At 45.8% G+C, this 15,832-nt stretch overlaps 1 protein-coding gene across 1 annotated transcript in view; it reads left to right on the plus strand.

Annotated features, from left to right (window-relative positions):
• Positions 1-13,314, plus strand: part of LOC308522654 (aldehyde oxidase 4-like) — a gene marked incomplete at both ends in the record, with an annotated part of 68,760 nt that extends 55,446 nt beyond the window's left edge. The window contains 9 exons of the mRNA XM_081096138.1: positions 66-161; positions 1,900-2,028; positions 6,061-6,135; positions 7,079-7,131; positions 7,547-7,661; positions 7,841-7,906; positions 10,191-10,376; positions 12,293-12,460; positions 13,261-13,314. Of these exons, the coding sequence (XP_080952264.1) occupies positions 66-161; positions 1,900-2,028; positions 6,061-6,135; positions 7,079-7,131; positions 7,547-7,661; positions 7,841-7,906; positions 10,191-10,376; positions 12,293-12,460; positions 13,261-13,314 (942 nt within the window). The remainder of the gene's footprint in view (positions 1-65; positions 162-1,899; positions 2,029-6,060; positions 6,136-7,078; positions 7,132-7,546; positions 7,662-7,840; positions 7,907-10,190; positions 10,377-12,292; positions 12,461-13,260) is intronic.
• Positions 13,315-15,832: the final 2,518 nt, after the last annotated feature.

Consider the following 15,832-nt stretch of genomic DNA (forward strand, 5'->3'; position numbering starts at 1 on the left):
TAACTTCAGCTAAACTCAGGCAACATTTGGTTTTTCAAAATGGGATTATAATTATTCCCCGACAGGCCGCTGCTCTCGTCCACATCTACACCGATGGCTCTGTCTTGGTGGCTCATGGTGGCTGTGAACTTGGACAAGGCCTTTACACCAAAATGATCCAGGTGAGATAAGCATCCATGTTTTCCACTGTGGAAGACTATCACACTGTACAGGCAGTTTAACAACTTCTTTCTTGTTGAGCAGGAGAAATACCATCACACTAAAAGCACAGGTCAATTATAACGTTCATTTTGGTATCAGGAACACATGAATGCAGGAGACTGATGGAAGTGGGTATTAGAATTGAGAAAATATGTAAATTATTCTTCCTGCATACTAAAGAACCAGGTCCCATCAAGGTCTTCTGGTAAATGTGATTCCAGTTTTCAAAGATAAAGTATTTTTCAGCTTTAAGGCAAATGCTCAAAGCTACATTGTGTTAATGCAGATCTTCATTAGAAATGAATGTGTTTAATAAGATGAGAAATTATGTTCTTATTATTCACAGTCTCCTTAGCAACACCAATGATGGGCCATTATGTGTGCTAATTCAAAGCAATCTTCCTAATACTATTGTTGAAAGAGGAAGAGATTATTTTCAATAGGAAATTTTCCCTTTTTGAAATATTAAATAAGATTTTGTTGCATATGAAATTTGAATAAACAATGTGAGTAGCCCGATCGGTGTGACTCAGTGGTTGAGTGTCCACCCATGAACCAGGAGGTCTCAGTTCGATTCTTGGTTGCGGCACACGCCCAGGTATCAGGCTAGATTCCCAGTAGGGGGAGAAGGGGACCAGTCAATTGATGGTTCTCTCTCATCATTGATGTTTCTATCTCTTTCTTACTCTCCCTTCCTCTCTCTGAAATCAATTAAAAAAACATATAAAAACAATGTGAGTGGGTGGGGGCAAAGCTTTTATCTTTTTTAAAAATATATACTTTTTATTGATTTCAGAAAAGAAAGGAGAAGGAAAGATAGGAACATCAATGATGAGAGAGAAGCATTGATCGACTGCCCCCTACTGGGGATGGAGCCTGCAACCCAGGCATGAGCCCTGACTGAGAATTGAACCAGGGACCCTTCAGTCCTCAGGCCGACACTCTATCCACTGAACCAAACCGGCGAGGGCCAAAGCTTTTCTCTTAATGAGAAATAGAAGATATTTTCTTTAAGGAAATACTATTACTTAATAGTGTGCTTGGAATTAGAAAATCACAAAAATCCGCAGAGCCTTCTTTGAACATATCTTGCTTCTTTAAAACAAAACCCTTACACCTACAAAATGGGACAAACACAATCTGCTAAATGCATGTAAGCCACGAGGAGAAGATGAAGGTAAACCAATAAGACAGAGACCTCAGTCTGGCCTGTGTGAGTCCTACTGAACTGATGTCTTAGAATGACCATATCCCACATGGCTTCTATGAAACCGGTATAAAAGAAAGCACATGGTATGGATCTTTTATAGTGTCACTGAAAATCTTCACTCAGAATCTACATGTCAGACCCAAGATGCTATCTTAAATATTTGTCCCTAAAGGATTGCCAGGTTTTATACTCAGTTCAAAAAAAATTAGCCCGGCTGGCATCGCTCCATGGTTGAGCATTGACCTATGAACCAGGAGGTCACAGGCACCTGCCGGGGGTTGCAGGCTCGATCCCCAGTGCAGGGCATGCAGGAGGCAATCAATCAGTGTTTCTCTCTCATCACTGATGTTTCTATCTCTTTCTCCCTCTTCCTTCCTCCCTGAAATCAATAAAAATATATATATTTTTTAAATTAAAAACTCTTAACTTGGGGGGAGGAAGCCTTAGAGTCAATGATATCAATAGTGTTTTTCATTTGCTTCTGGCAGGTGGCTAGCCGGGAACTGAACATCCCTGTCTCCTATATCCACCTGTCGGAAACCAGCACAGTCACCGTGCCCAATGCCTCCGTAACAGCAGCGTCCATGGGGACAGACATCAACGGGAGAGCGGTGCAGGTGACTTTTCTTTCATATCTCAGTCACCCAATGACAGTGCTGGAAATAACCTTGCCCCACCCCCTCTTTATGGGAAACTGAAGCCTAGAAAGGTCAAGCAGGTGGTTTTAGGTGCTCCGCTAAGAGGTTGCGAGACTTCGAGTGGTTGAAGCTCCCTCTGTGAGCCTCTTCTTCCCTCCCCTTGAGGGAAATCTACCTATAATTTTTCTAATCAACCTAAGATCATTAAAAACTCATCGATCACTTTTATATGCATAAAGCATCTCATTCAATAATTAAAATGTTCAGTCCAAAATTCCAAAATGTACTTCAAATTGCAGTGTCTCTACTACTTAACAGTTTGGGCCTACAGGTAGAAAAGGGGTGGGGCTGGCTTCTCTGATTTTCCTTCCTGTACCCCCGCCCCCCATAAGCTTCCTAGCCTACATTTCAGACCCTGTAAAGTCCAAGAAAAAGAGGGTACAGAGGATAGAGGAAGAACACTCTAGGCTGGCCTTGGTGTGACCTGGCCTTGTTATACCTGACTCCTTCCCTTGTGGATGCCATTGGGAGCTCCTTATAGAGTCCCTTCTGCAGTGATAACAAGGTCAGTGCCTCATCTATGGTTTTAGCCACTTGCTCCAGCCCCACCCTAAGCCCCAGGCCTCCTCCAGCCTTTTTCTGCTGAGGCACCTTATCCCTTGTAGGAAGCCCTTACAGATGGGGTTCTTTTAAAAAGTGGCGATTAGAGGGTGCCAAGAGTCAGGAGGAGGAGCAAATGGGGAGTTATTGCTTCATGGTTATAGAGTTTCTGTTTGGAGTGATGAAAAAATATTGGAAATAGTAGTGATAGTGGCATGCACCAAAAAAAAAAAAAATACATCTATACTAATAAAAGGGTACTATGCTAATTAGACCGAACATCTTCCAGATGACCCTCCAGATGTCCTTCCAGACAAAGCCATGGTGGTGGAGCCAAGGCAGAGGTGGTTAGAGGCGATCAGGCAGGCTGGGGAGAGTAGTAGGGGAATCAGACCAGTAGGCAGGTGAGTGGTTAGGAGCCAGTGGTCTCAGATTGCAAGAGGGATGTCCGACTGCTGGTTTAGGCCCAATCCTGCCCACAGGGATCAGGCCTAAACCAGCAGTCAGACATCCCCCAAGGGATCCTGGCTTGGAGAAGGTGCAGGCGGGGCTGAGGGACCCATCCAATGCATGAATTTCATGCACCAGGCCTCTAGTATAAGAATAACACTGTTTTAAAGTCCATGGGTAAAGTTCAGCTGACAACAGAAACCTTCTTCTAGGACTGTGTAAATATTGCCAGGCACATTTGAGACAAAATAAAGTTCTTTATCTGAAGTCTAAAAATACAGGAAGTCTAAAAGGGAGCTTTTCCACACACTGGCTTCCATTGTCTAGTTTGGGCAGAGCGGTGTCCAGCAAATGCAGAGAGCGCTCCTTAGAAGGCCAGGAATGGCAACTTGTCACCTGGTCACCCTTCAGACTGCCTGCAGCTCTTCAATGGGCTCCCTGGTGGGTTCATTACCAAGAGTTTTGGAGGCTCACTAAGGCTTCTCGAGACTCTAGGTCCTCTGTCAACCATCACTTTAGACTTTCAGAGGAAACATATGGCAAAAGCTGAGGCCCCGTTGGCTGCAAAGACAACAGTGATCCAACCTTAATGTAAATACACTGCCCATTGTGAGGAAGGTGAATCTGTTCATTTCAGAACCCCAGAATTCTTTTTAAATCCCAAGTCATTTCTATGGGAGTAAAGTGTAGGAAATGGCTAGAAAAGAAAAAGACTTGTAGAAAAAATCTTAAATAATTCTAAGTTAAATGCAACACTAAATGGATTAAGTAAATCAATAAGCATTAGTACATTTATGTCTACAGAAATAGAGATAGGCTACCTATTAAATGCCACAAAGCAAAGAAAGCAGCAAGTAGGAAAAACTGATCCCATTTTGGTTTTATCTTCATCATGCATTCTTAAACAGGAATGGTTTAATATAGAAAATGCAATAAAATTGAAAAAATTTAACTCAGGCAGCACCCACACCACAGGTTCCACCCCGATGCATGTCCTTTGAAGGCCATGCAGGGAGTCACAGTACAGCGTCTCCCCAGAGATGGCCCAGGACTCCCGGGGCTGCTGCGAGCTGCCTTACGCCCACAGTCTGGTGTGCAGCAGTAGAGACGGGTCAGTAGGCCCCCAACTCTAGAGGGCACTCATCAAGCTCTCTGAGTGGCTGTGGAGTGTCTCCTGCTGGGTTTGCGATGGAGAAAGCCCTTTCTGCCACTCCATCCTGGGAAGATGGAGATCCCAGCACACCAACCTGCTGCAGTGCATTCCTCTCCCTCACTCCAACCTTCCAGCCTCTTCAGCTCCAACCCTGTGATACCACTGAGGCGGGTGAGGAACAGTTTGTGGCCACTTTCTCGGCAAGACCTGCTTAGGAGGCAGAGCACCCCCATTTGGTTTAAGGAGCTATTTGCCAGCTATTGTGCCAGTCTCCTCCTTTTGAGTCCTTAGCCTAAACTTAGTCAGGTAATGAATAACAAATTATTAGGTATAATAAATAAAGAAAAAAGAATAAAAACAAGGAAACATAATGGCAGGTGTCATGAATTGAAATAAAGGAAGTTATAGAAAGAGAAAGTGCAAGTGTCAGAGCGGCCTTGGGCAGCCAGGAAACCAGGCTGGGCACTGGTTGGTGAGCCTTGAGCCTGGTCCGAAGGCAGCAGGGACGGGAGCCCTCCGTGTAGGGACTTGGAGCAGAGGGAGCTCACTTACTGTGCTTGTGGAGCTACAAGGAGTCAGGATGGCTGGAGCAGAGGTAGCCAAGGAGAAGGAGGTGGATGAAAATGTTAGGTCTCTGGGGTGAGGTTGGGGTATAAATGCTCATTGTTAAAGCTGGGTAAGTGGTGTAAGAGGAAATATTGTACTATTCTCTCCACCTTTGTGTATTTTGAAATCTTCTCTAATGCAAAGAAAGCCAGAAAAAATCGTATCTGGCACTTTGAGCTCCAATAGGGGGAGGTGACTCTACTAAGCAATATACGGTGAATAAATTCTCCACACACCAAAAGGAGTTCAGATGTCACAAAAGAATGGCAAGCGGTCTCTGCTACACCTCAGCCTGTTAAAGGGAAAACTTACGTTAGCGGAGCATTCGACTGTTAGACATAAAGTTATGCACAAGAGTGTATGGTCAGGTCACAAGAAGAGGCCATCTGATAGTTGGACAGGCAGGAACTGTGCGACTTGGGTTTGCCTTGGGTGTGTTACTCTTTTGGAAGGCATGCATTTGCAATGAGGTCAGTGATTGAAGACTGAATGAACCAGCAAAGATAGATTAATGAATGCAGGGATCTCCTGGATGCATAAGAAGCCAGAGACCATTTCCCAGAGAGGGGATGCGAGAACAGAAGGAATAGAAACCAACAGAGGGCCTGAGGGCTATTCTGAGTCTGAGAAGAATAAGTAAAGGCACACGTGTAAGCAGATTTGTATTTGAATTAAGAGAGGAAGCCAAAGCCCAGGCCATATGGCTCATGGTTGAGCATCGGTCTATGAACTAGAGCAAGCATGTCAAACTCACAGCCGGCGAAGTACGTGTGCTGTAGTGGTGGAGACTCTTTCCACCCTCCAAGCAGCAATTCAGCTTCAGGAAAACATTATCCATCAACTAAATTAATGTTATTTCAAATTTTATTGGTATATAGATTAGTCTGCACACTTTGTCATTTTGGCTTTTGCTTTGTAGACATAAAAGAGCTATAACTCTAAGGCAGCTCTACCTAGCTTTATGTTAACATGTATTTAAACAACATTATAATAAAAAATAATTTGAACACTGCAGGACCCACAAGAATATTTGTTTCTTTCAAAGGGGTTCCATACATTGTTCAAGTTTGAGAAAGTCTGCCTAGGAGACTCAGAAGCAGGTTTACAAACTGACATCTGCATTTGAATTGATTTGAATATTGAATATTTTGCTACTCCCTGTGCCTTTCATTTCCCATGACATTTCAAATACTTATTTTTAGAATGCTTGCCAAATTCTTATGGCCCGTCTCCAGCCCGTCATCAGGAAAAACCCCAAGGGAAGCTGGGAGGACTGGGTGAGTGGTCCACATTGTCCTGCCCAGAGAAGGCAAATGCATCCGGATAGGTAGGTAAAGCCCTCAGAGCGTGGCTGGTTGGCGGTGCCCACTCAAGAACAAAGCATTTATTAGCACTCACTTCTGCTTTTCTGAGAGTGAGAGAGAGTCCGTGTTCATCCCATGGCTTCACTGAAGAGCCTCGTTTCTCACCTCTCTACAGTAGAACACACCTGACAACGGCCTAGCGCTACCGTAGAACACACCTGACAACGGCCTAGCGCTACCGTAGAACACACCTGGCACGGTGCCCTGCGCTGTCACTGCCCCTCTGGGCACAGGCTCCCCCTCCCAGCCTCAGGGCCTGGGTTTCCCACCAGACCAATGGAGATCACCGCAGTCTTAATAGCAAAAGGTTACTCTGTTTTTAATATTAATTATTACAATTCTCATCATTACTATTATTTCCAGCTATAACCAGTTTACTCCAGCGGGGAAGCTGATGTAATAAAATACGGAGACAGCCAATCAAATAACATGGGAAAAAGCACGGTAAAAATACATACACACATACATACTACATACATACATACATACATGCAGACTCTTATGTACACATGTGTTTGTATATGTGTATGTACATATATACCTACCTGTGTACACACGTATTGCATAAGTACATGAATATGGCCTAGTCTCTCCCTCTCTCTAATTTAAAAAGCCAAAAAGGATGAAAAAATAATAAACTTCACACTGTGCGACTCTAAAGGGTCCCAGGGCACAGCTAGCAGCTGCCTGTAGGCACCGCCCATGGGAAGCCCGGCCTGTGCTCATTATACAGCACGTCAGTCTCGCTGGGGGTGAAGGCGCAGAGGGTGCTGCAAACGGGAGGCGGCAGGCCCAGCACAGGATTTTCCCTGCTGTCCCCGCACTTACGTTTCTTGGTGTCAATCACCTCTCTCAGATTGCAAAAGCCTACGAAGAATCCATCAGCCTGTCCACCACGGGATATTTCAGGTAAAGGACGCTTCTACGTTGGTTGGGATTACACTGGGGCAGGGATGGCGTGGGCGCATCATGAACAGATACCTGCTGAGCACTGGCGCGCAGCCATTCCCGGTGTCAGCCTTCAGTCATGGGCCTGGGGAGGTGGGAGGAGACCGAGGGGAGGGCAGGGACCCTCAGAGCCACCGCCCTTTCTCAGCCAGAGGGACACACCCTGTGACCTGACACAGTCACTGCCTGATGGAAAGGAGGGCTCAGACGCCCATGGGCCTTCTTCCCGTGTCTGTGCAGGACACGAGTAGGAGAAGGTCAGAGAGACCTTCGGTCCTGGGTGGCGCTCTGTTCATCCCCGGGACCCACAGTGCCACCCGGGATCAGACCACGAGGCAGGAAGGAGCCATTCTTGCCCTCGGGTTTCTCTTCGCAGAGACTACCAGACCTATATGGACTGGGAGAAGGAGGAAGGGGAGCCTTTCCCATATTTTGTTTACGGAGCAGCCTGTTCTGAGGTGGAAGTCGACTGTCTGACTGGGGCTCACAAGGTAGAGAGGGGGGTGGGTGCTCCCACCTTCACAGAGTGAGCATTTCTATGGATGCATTTTCTGTGTGTGGATGCTAATCACCCTGACCCTGCCAGTGGGGAACCGGGGACAGGGAGGCAGTTGTAGTGAAGATCTATGTTTAAATAACATTTTCCATCCTGTATGTTCTCGTGGTGCAGCTCCTTCGGACGGACATCTTCATGGACGCGGCTTTCAGCATCAACCCAGCCCTGGACATTGGGCAGGTGCGTGGTACCAGACCGCCCTGCTGGGACTTTTGGTCCATTCCATTCAGCACATTATTTCCCAGAGTTCTCCAAATGCTTATACCTGCTACAAGTACTCTGCAATATATGTCATATATTACACACACACAAATAGACAAAACATTGAAAGAAAAGTCAAGAAAAAGTTAGCAGTGGTTGTCTTTATGTGGCAGAAATACGTGTGATTTATCCTGCTTTATAATTCTCCAGGCCTTCTAATCTGTCTTCAACAAACATTAACTTTTATAATTAGGGAATATTATATAAATGCATAAAAATAAAGCCCCATTTGTATTCATATGTATATTGAATTTAAGTAGACTAAACAATTTAGAGAAATATAAGGGGAAAAGAAACGCTTAAAAACAATTTTTCTCTGGCGGAATTTCTGATTTATATCTCCCAAGTAAGTAAATTAACACACCCAAAATCTTTTTCAGCTTTAAGTTAAAGCCTTTCCTGCTGTTGGTGTAGCTTTGTTCCCCTGTCCGCCCCCCGCCCCCCACCCCCGCCCCATCCCCTGCGTAGCCTTGTTACTCAAAGTGGGGCCAACAGGCCAGACACATCAGCGCACCCCTGACCTGCCAACCAGGCCCCCGCCTAGACCTGAGTAGCAGGTTGAGCAGCTTGGCTTCAAACCCAGCAGACAGACCTGTGGTTTCATCTGCCATCAGCTTCCTGTCTTCCTGAGTCCTAAGGAGCTGGCTGACCGAGATTGGCCAATGGGCTTTCTGAGGGACAATTTAATTGGTCCCTCAGTGTTTCTCAAAGTGCGGTCCTCCCACTCGGCAACGAAAGCACCTACAGTGTTTATTGGAAATGTGGGTCCCTGTGCCCACCCAGGCCCACTTCTCCAACAAAAGGTTCCTGGTCGAGGACGTATAATTTACCCATTTAACCTGCACCTGAAATTCATCCCAAGTCTGTAAAGTTTGACAACCACAGCTGACCTCAGGCCCCACCTCTCCTTCACCTTCCTATCCACTCCTACCAGCTTGTTCCTGCCTCTTTATTGCTTAAGCAAAGGCCAAAATGGAAATGTTATGATCAGGAAAACCCTCCTTTTTCCCATTGGGAAAGGGAAGAAAAAACCAAAAATGTGTTAGACTGGAACTCTTGGACTTTAATCTTTTCCTTTAGGGACAAGCATTTGGAAATATCCAAATTTAGCATTTACATTTGTTTACTTTATTCTGTAATTTTACAATTCAATAGAATGCAACATGTAACTCTCCTTCAATTTTTTTTATTAAAAAAATTTTATTGAGTTTTTACAGAGAGGAAAGGAGAGAGATAGAGAGTTAGAAACATCGATGAGAGAGAAACATCGAACAGCTGCCTCCTGCACACTCCCCACTGGGGATGTGCCCGCAACCAAGGTACATGCCCTTGACCGGAATCGAACCTGGGACCTTTCAGTCCACAGGCCCACGCTCTATCCGCTGAGCCAAACCGGTTTCGCCGCTCCTTCAATTTTTTAACCTTCAGGCAGATAACCCCTTTAAAGGGGACTATGAACCTTTTTTTCTCAGAGCATAATAGTTTGTAGATAAGCAGAACTCAAATGGCTTTTAATAAAACATATTTAATTTAATACAATATATTTCTTTCAACCCACCTTGTTTAAGTTTGATCTACACTCCATCATAATTTTAAAAAGGAAGCAAAAAAATCCAGATAGTATAATAAATACTGTGCACCGGTTCCATTTACTTATTCACATTCCTTTAATGTTAGCTCTTTTTCATATAGTTTAACAAACATTTTTTGAAAATATATGTACCGGGCACTATGCTAAGAACAGAACACAAGAAGGCCAGAACTCATAATGCTTATAAACCAGTGAGAGCCGGAGTGAAGAGAGAGAGAGAAAGAGAGGGAGAGAGAGAGAGAGAGAGAGAGAGAGAGAGAGAGAGAGAGAGAGAAATAAGAGTTTGCCAAGTGGACAGGCTGAGGTGGGGAGCAGTAAAGAGAGAAACTGCCCTTACAAAGAATTGGAGGATGGAACCAATCTGGTGGGCTTGGAGAATCCCCCAGAACTTGACAAGTGTTGAGTCTCTGGAATGTGAGGTACCTGGGGAAGAAGAGCTAAGGCTGGGGCCAGGCAGGTTGGCAAGCACCAGATGCTGAAAGACCCTTTGTAAGTTCACTGCAATGCTTTCAAGAATGACTTACTATGGTCCAGAGCTCCATTTGCAATCACATTGGGATATATTTTCAACCAACATCAGGTACTTATAAACTGTGACATTTTTGCCTGTAGATTGAAGGAGCGTTTATCCAAGGCATGGGATTCTATACCACAGAAGAACTGAAATACTCCCCGGAAGGTGTGCTTTATTCTCGGGGTCCTGATGACTACCAAATCCCCACCGTCACAGAAATACCAGAAGAATTCTATGTTACTTTGGTGCGGTCCCGAAATCCCATAGCCATCTACTCATCCAAGGTAAGAACTCAACACCTCTATTCATTTGCTAGCGCTGCTGTAACAAAATACCAATTGGGGTGGCTTAGGCAACAGAGATATATTTACTCACGGTTCTGGAGGCTGGAAGTGTGAGATCAAGGCTTGATTTATTCGAAGACTTCTCTTTGGCTTGCAGATGGCCATTCTCATTGTGTCCTCACATGATCATCTTTCTATATGGCACATGTCGGATGCCTCTCTCTCTCTCTCTCTCTCTCTCTCTCTCTCTCTCTCTCTCTCTCCCCCTAATTTCTTTTTCTTATAAGCACATCCTAAAGACCTCGTTTTAACTAAGACCTTATCTCCAATTACAGTCACATACTGAGTACTAGCGGTTAAGGCCTTCAACATATAAATTGGAGGGGAGCACAGTTCAGCCCATAATAACCTGCTCCTTCATGAAATAATGAGAGTCCCCTGAATATGCTTTCTTCTTGGAATTGCAGGTCCCAAAGGGAGATGGGGGAGGGGAGAGCAAACGCATGGCAGAGTGGTACTCACTGCCTTCAGAACCCCAAGTGGAGTCTTCACTCTTGAGAGAGATCATGAAATATATTTAAATAAAACAAGAAGTCAAACATCTTGGTTCATGAGGCTAAGTGCCACCGGGAGGGAAAGCTGAAGTTGTAGGTTAATTTCCCCAGCCCAGAGCCTTCTTTTCTGCACCCTTCCCACATGTCCTCCAGACTCGGTTCTTTCTTGTTCGCACCGCCTCTGCCCACCCTCTCCCCAGGTCAGAAAGGGCTTTCAAACAAGTTTCTCACTGAGGGCGATTTGCTCTGAGGTGTTAATAGCCACTGATATAAGATGTGTTGACGCACACGCTCCATGGCCGTGGGGTCTAACTGGCCCATGTAGACTTGCAGCAAAGATTCTCAAACACATGCCCAACTTCTCCAACTTAAGTGCCATTCTGAGCCCATATCTGGCCAGACACATGGCAACTTTAACCTCAGGTTTTCAGGAACCTACCTCTGTTTCTTAGGAGTAGGTCAGAGTTGGGAGGAAGGTGAGACATTCGATATGAATAGCCCCTCTCTCCACTTCTGCACCAGACTGTGGCCAGGGCTATCTCTAAAGACTGTCCTGACACAACCCTGCCTCTTGGGGTCTAGCCCCCTCCCTGCCAGTTGTGCTCCAAATAGGGCACAGGACCTCTCTGCTCTCGCCCCCTCCTCCTCACCTCACAGGAAACCCCTTCTTCTTCCAACTCCACGTTTTCCTCCACATTTGCCTCAGGTAGTCTTTATCTGCTTTGGGCCCTTTGTCCCATCTCTCTACTAAGGCCCTGGACACAGACCAAGGACGAGACTCCTTTAAAGAAAGAAGGAAAACCAGTACAAGAAGCACTGGAGGGTTATTCAAAATACAATGTTCATTCACACTGTTCATTCAAGAGCATCCAGCACTCGCCAGGGAAGTGCGCACAAAGAAGGCTTCAACGTCCACTCTTCAGAGGCAACACCTCACTGTCTTTCAAGCTCAGCTACAAAGATTGTGGTTCTTTTGCTGTGGGTTTGAATTAAACACGCACGGCCTAGAGCAGCGATTTTCAGCCACGGCGCACCGGGTGAAAAGCGCGGGTCTAGCGGCCAAATTGAAGGACTCCAGAGGGCACCAGGGGCTTTGGTCTTCTTGCCCTGGGCAGGGGAACAGGTGTTCTTAGCTGCCCTGCTATCCTGATGTCCTGGAGCATTTTCATTATCTACTCCCCCCAGACACCAATCGGCGTGGGGGGGTGGGTTCTGGCAATTCAGAGGCACCCCACTCTGAGGGTTAGGAAGCCAGAGGAGGTGAGTGTGCGGGAGAGTGTGCGAGTGCACGTGCGTGTCAACGCAGACTAGCAGTCCTGAAGGAGCCATGCCTTTCTGACGGCCTCCTGCCCTCCTTCTCAGGGACTGGGTGAGGCTGCAATGTTCATGGGAAACTCCGTGCTTTTCGCCATACATGATGCAGTGGCTGCTGCCCGAAGAGAGAGGGGCTTGACCAACACCTTCGTCCTAAACAGCCCAGGGACGCCTGAGGAGATTCGGATGGCTTGTGCGGATCAGTTCACCGACATGGTAAGGGTGGCGAGGAGGGGCCCCTGCTGGGACCCCTCCCCCACGGCTTTCAGGTTCTCAGGATGAACGTGGTCTCTGTGACAGAATTCTCGGGCAGGTTCGACTTTTCCAATGGAAATTCTCTTCTTTCCTCCACTTGCTGCTTCCTATATGCTCCAAAGCAGCCATCAGGACCCAGGCTGCTTCCATGGTCCTGCTTCCCTACCCCCTCCAGGTCCTGAGAGGGTGGCTTTCGGTCTCCTGGTTATGGATGCTGGCTGCTCCCCAGCAGTCGTGACTGCTCCAGGCCTGATAGGGGGACAGAGACAAAGGCTAGGTGGACACGCCAGCAGAATTCTGACCTCTTTTTTATTTTTGTGGCTCTGAATTTCAGCTTTTATTTTACTGCAGAGATTAAACAGATTTTCTTGTTGACCCATTTAATACGTTCTTTTGTTTTGTTTTTTACTTTTCAATTACAGTTGGCATTCAATATTATATTAGTTTCAGGTGTACTGTTTAGTGGTGAGACATTTAAATAACTTGTGAAGTGATCCCCCCATACCTCTCATACCCAACTGATGCCATACATCAGTTATTATAATATTATTGACTATACTCCCTATATTGTACTTTACATCCCCATGACTATTTTGTAACTATTTTGTCAATTTATACTTCTTAATCCCTTCACCTTTTTCACCCAGCACCCAGGCCTCCTTTCACCTGACAGTCATCAGTATGTTCTCCGTTTCTGTTTTGTTTGTTCAGTATAACAACATTGTATTAATAAGCATCTACCTTTATTTTATCTTTTTCAGATCCCCAGAGATGACCCTTCAACATTTACACCTTGGTCCATCCGTGTGTCTTAATCTTATTTTTTCTTTTTTTTTTTTTTTAATATTTTTTTATTGATTAAGATATTACATATGTGTACCCTCTACCCCCCCTCTCCCCGCTCACCCCCTCACCCCCCCGTTGTCCGTGTCCATTGGTTAGGCCTATATGCTTGCATATAAGTCCTTTGGTTGATCTTTCCCCCTTGCCCCCACCCTCCCCTACCTTCCCTCCAAGGCCCGACAGTCCAATCAATGCCTCTCCGTCTCTGGATCAGTCCTTGTTCATCAGTTTATGTTGTTCATTATATTCCACAAATAAGTGAGATCTTGTGGTATTTATCCGCTCTCTAGTTCCATCCATGCTGTGGCAAATGGTAAGAGTTCCTTTTTCTTCTTCCTCTTCTTAAAGAATACCTTTCAGCATTTCATATAATGCTGGTTTGGTGGTGATGAACTCCTTTAGCTTTTTCTTATCCGTGAAGCTCTTTATCTGACCTTCCATTCTGAATGATAGCTTTGCTGGATAAAGTAATCTTGGTTGCAGGTTCTTGCTATTCATCTCTTTGAATATTTCTTGCCACTCTCTTCTGGCCTGCATGGTTTCTGTTGAGAAATCAGCTGACAGTCGGATGGGTACTCCCTTGTAGGTAACTGACTGTCTTTCTCTTGCTGCTTTTAAGATTCTCTCTTTATCTTTTGCTCTTGGCATTTTAATTATGATGTGTCTTGGTGTGGTCCTCTTTGGATTCCTTTTGTTTGGGGTTCTCTGCGCTTCCTGGACTTGTAAGTCCATTTCTTTCACCAGGTGGGGGAAGTTTTCTGTCATTATTTCTTCAAAAAGGTTTTCAATATCTTGCCCTCCCTCTCCTTCTGGTACCCCTATAATTCTGATGTTGGTACGCTTGAAGTTGTCCCAGAGGTTCCTTACACTATCTTCATATTTTTTGAATCTCTTTTCTTTTTTCTTTTTCGGTTGGGTATTTTTTGTTTCTTTGCATTTCAAATCTTTGACTTGATTCTTGGGATCCTCTTGTCTGCTGTTGGAGCTCTGTAAAGTATTCTTTATTTCAGTCAGTGTATGCATAATTTCTAATTGGTCCTTTTTCATGACCTCCATGGTCTCACCATACTCCTTGAGGGATTCATTAAATTTATCGGCGGTTTCCATAAAATTCTTGACAAACCTTATAAACGTGGCCTTGAACTCTATATCCAGTCATCTGGCCTCCTCCGTTTCTGCCAATTGTGACCTGTTTCTTTGTCTCCGCATTTTGGCTGCTTCCCTGTGTTGATAGAGTGGCCTGCGCGCCAGGTGTCCTGTAGGGCCCAGTGGCTCAGCCTCCCCAGTTACCTGGGGTGGACACTCTTGGTGCACTCTTGGTGCCTCGCTTGTTGTAGGATCACTGGGAGGAATTGACCTCCAGGCCAATTGGCTGTGGGAAGCAGCTGTGTCTGAAGTGGGAGAATGGACCCCCTCTGACCACTGGGTACAGTGGCTCCTGGATCTAAGGAGGTGCTAATTCAGCCCCTGCCTGAGGCCACACAGCAGGAACTACGAAGAGGCTCAGCTGTGAAGCAATGCAAGCAGCTGCGGGGCCTTGGGCCTTCTCTTGGAAGTTCCGGGTCTGGCTGGCCAGGCTGCAGTTAGGTAATTATCAGGTTGCAAAGTTCTGGGGCATTCACATGCAAAAGCCTCTGCAGCAGCCCGGGTGGGGCGGGGTCTCAGGGAGTCAAAAGGGCGGGGAAAGAAGCTATGGCTGATTCTCTGCGCCCGGATTCGCGCGTCTCAGTGTCCCGGCAATGGCTGCAAGCACCTCCGAGGGAAATCTGCCCCCAAGTTCGCCCGCTGCCCCCTGAGAGAGCAGCCTCTCCCCTTATGAGACCTGGGTCCCCAGAGACTTCCCGGAGCCGGAGATCAGAGCAGTCGGGAGCTTGTGATTCAAAAAGACAGCCGCGTCCTCAGGTGCCACCCCCTTTCCGCGCGCGCGAGCCGCCGCGTACCTCTGCACTCAGCCTCCGCAGCTCCTCTGGCTCTCAGCGTGCTTTTCTTTTCTTCTAGTTGTAGAAATTACACTCAGCCAGCCTTCCTGTTGTTTTGGACGATGTTTGCTCCGTCCTTTGGGCTAATTTTCAATTGTTGTGTGGGGCGACTATTTCCCAGTGTTTATCTATGCCGCCATCTTAGTTTCTCCTTATCTTTTCTTTATAAAATGAAAGGGTTGATCATTACCCTTAAAATTTTCAAACCAGAGCAATATATATGGTATTTCCCAAATGTCAATGATAATTTTAGCTTTTTTATTTTTTAATCCTCACCTGAGAATATGTTTTGTTGATTTTTGGAAAGAGGGGGAAGGGAAAGAGAGAGAGAAATATTGATGTGAGAAAGAAATATTGAACAGTTTCCTCCCATACATGCCCCAACTGGGAATTGAACCCACAACCTTTTTGATGTATGGGACAACGCTTCAGCCAGCTTAGCCACCCGGCCAGGGCAATTTTAGCATTTTTTAATTACTCTCTATAGTTTTGGTCACTGCATGATCATGTT

This window comes from Myotis nattereri (genome assembly GCF_964212035.1).
Source record: "Myotis nattereri genome assembly, chromosome: 7".
NCBI lineage: Eukaryota > Metazoa > Chordata > Mammalia > Chiroptera > Vespertilionidae > Myotis > Myotis nattereri.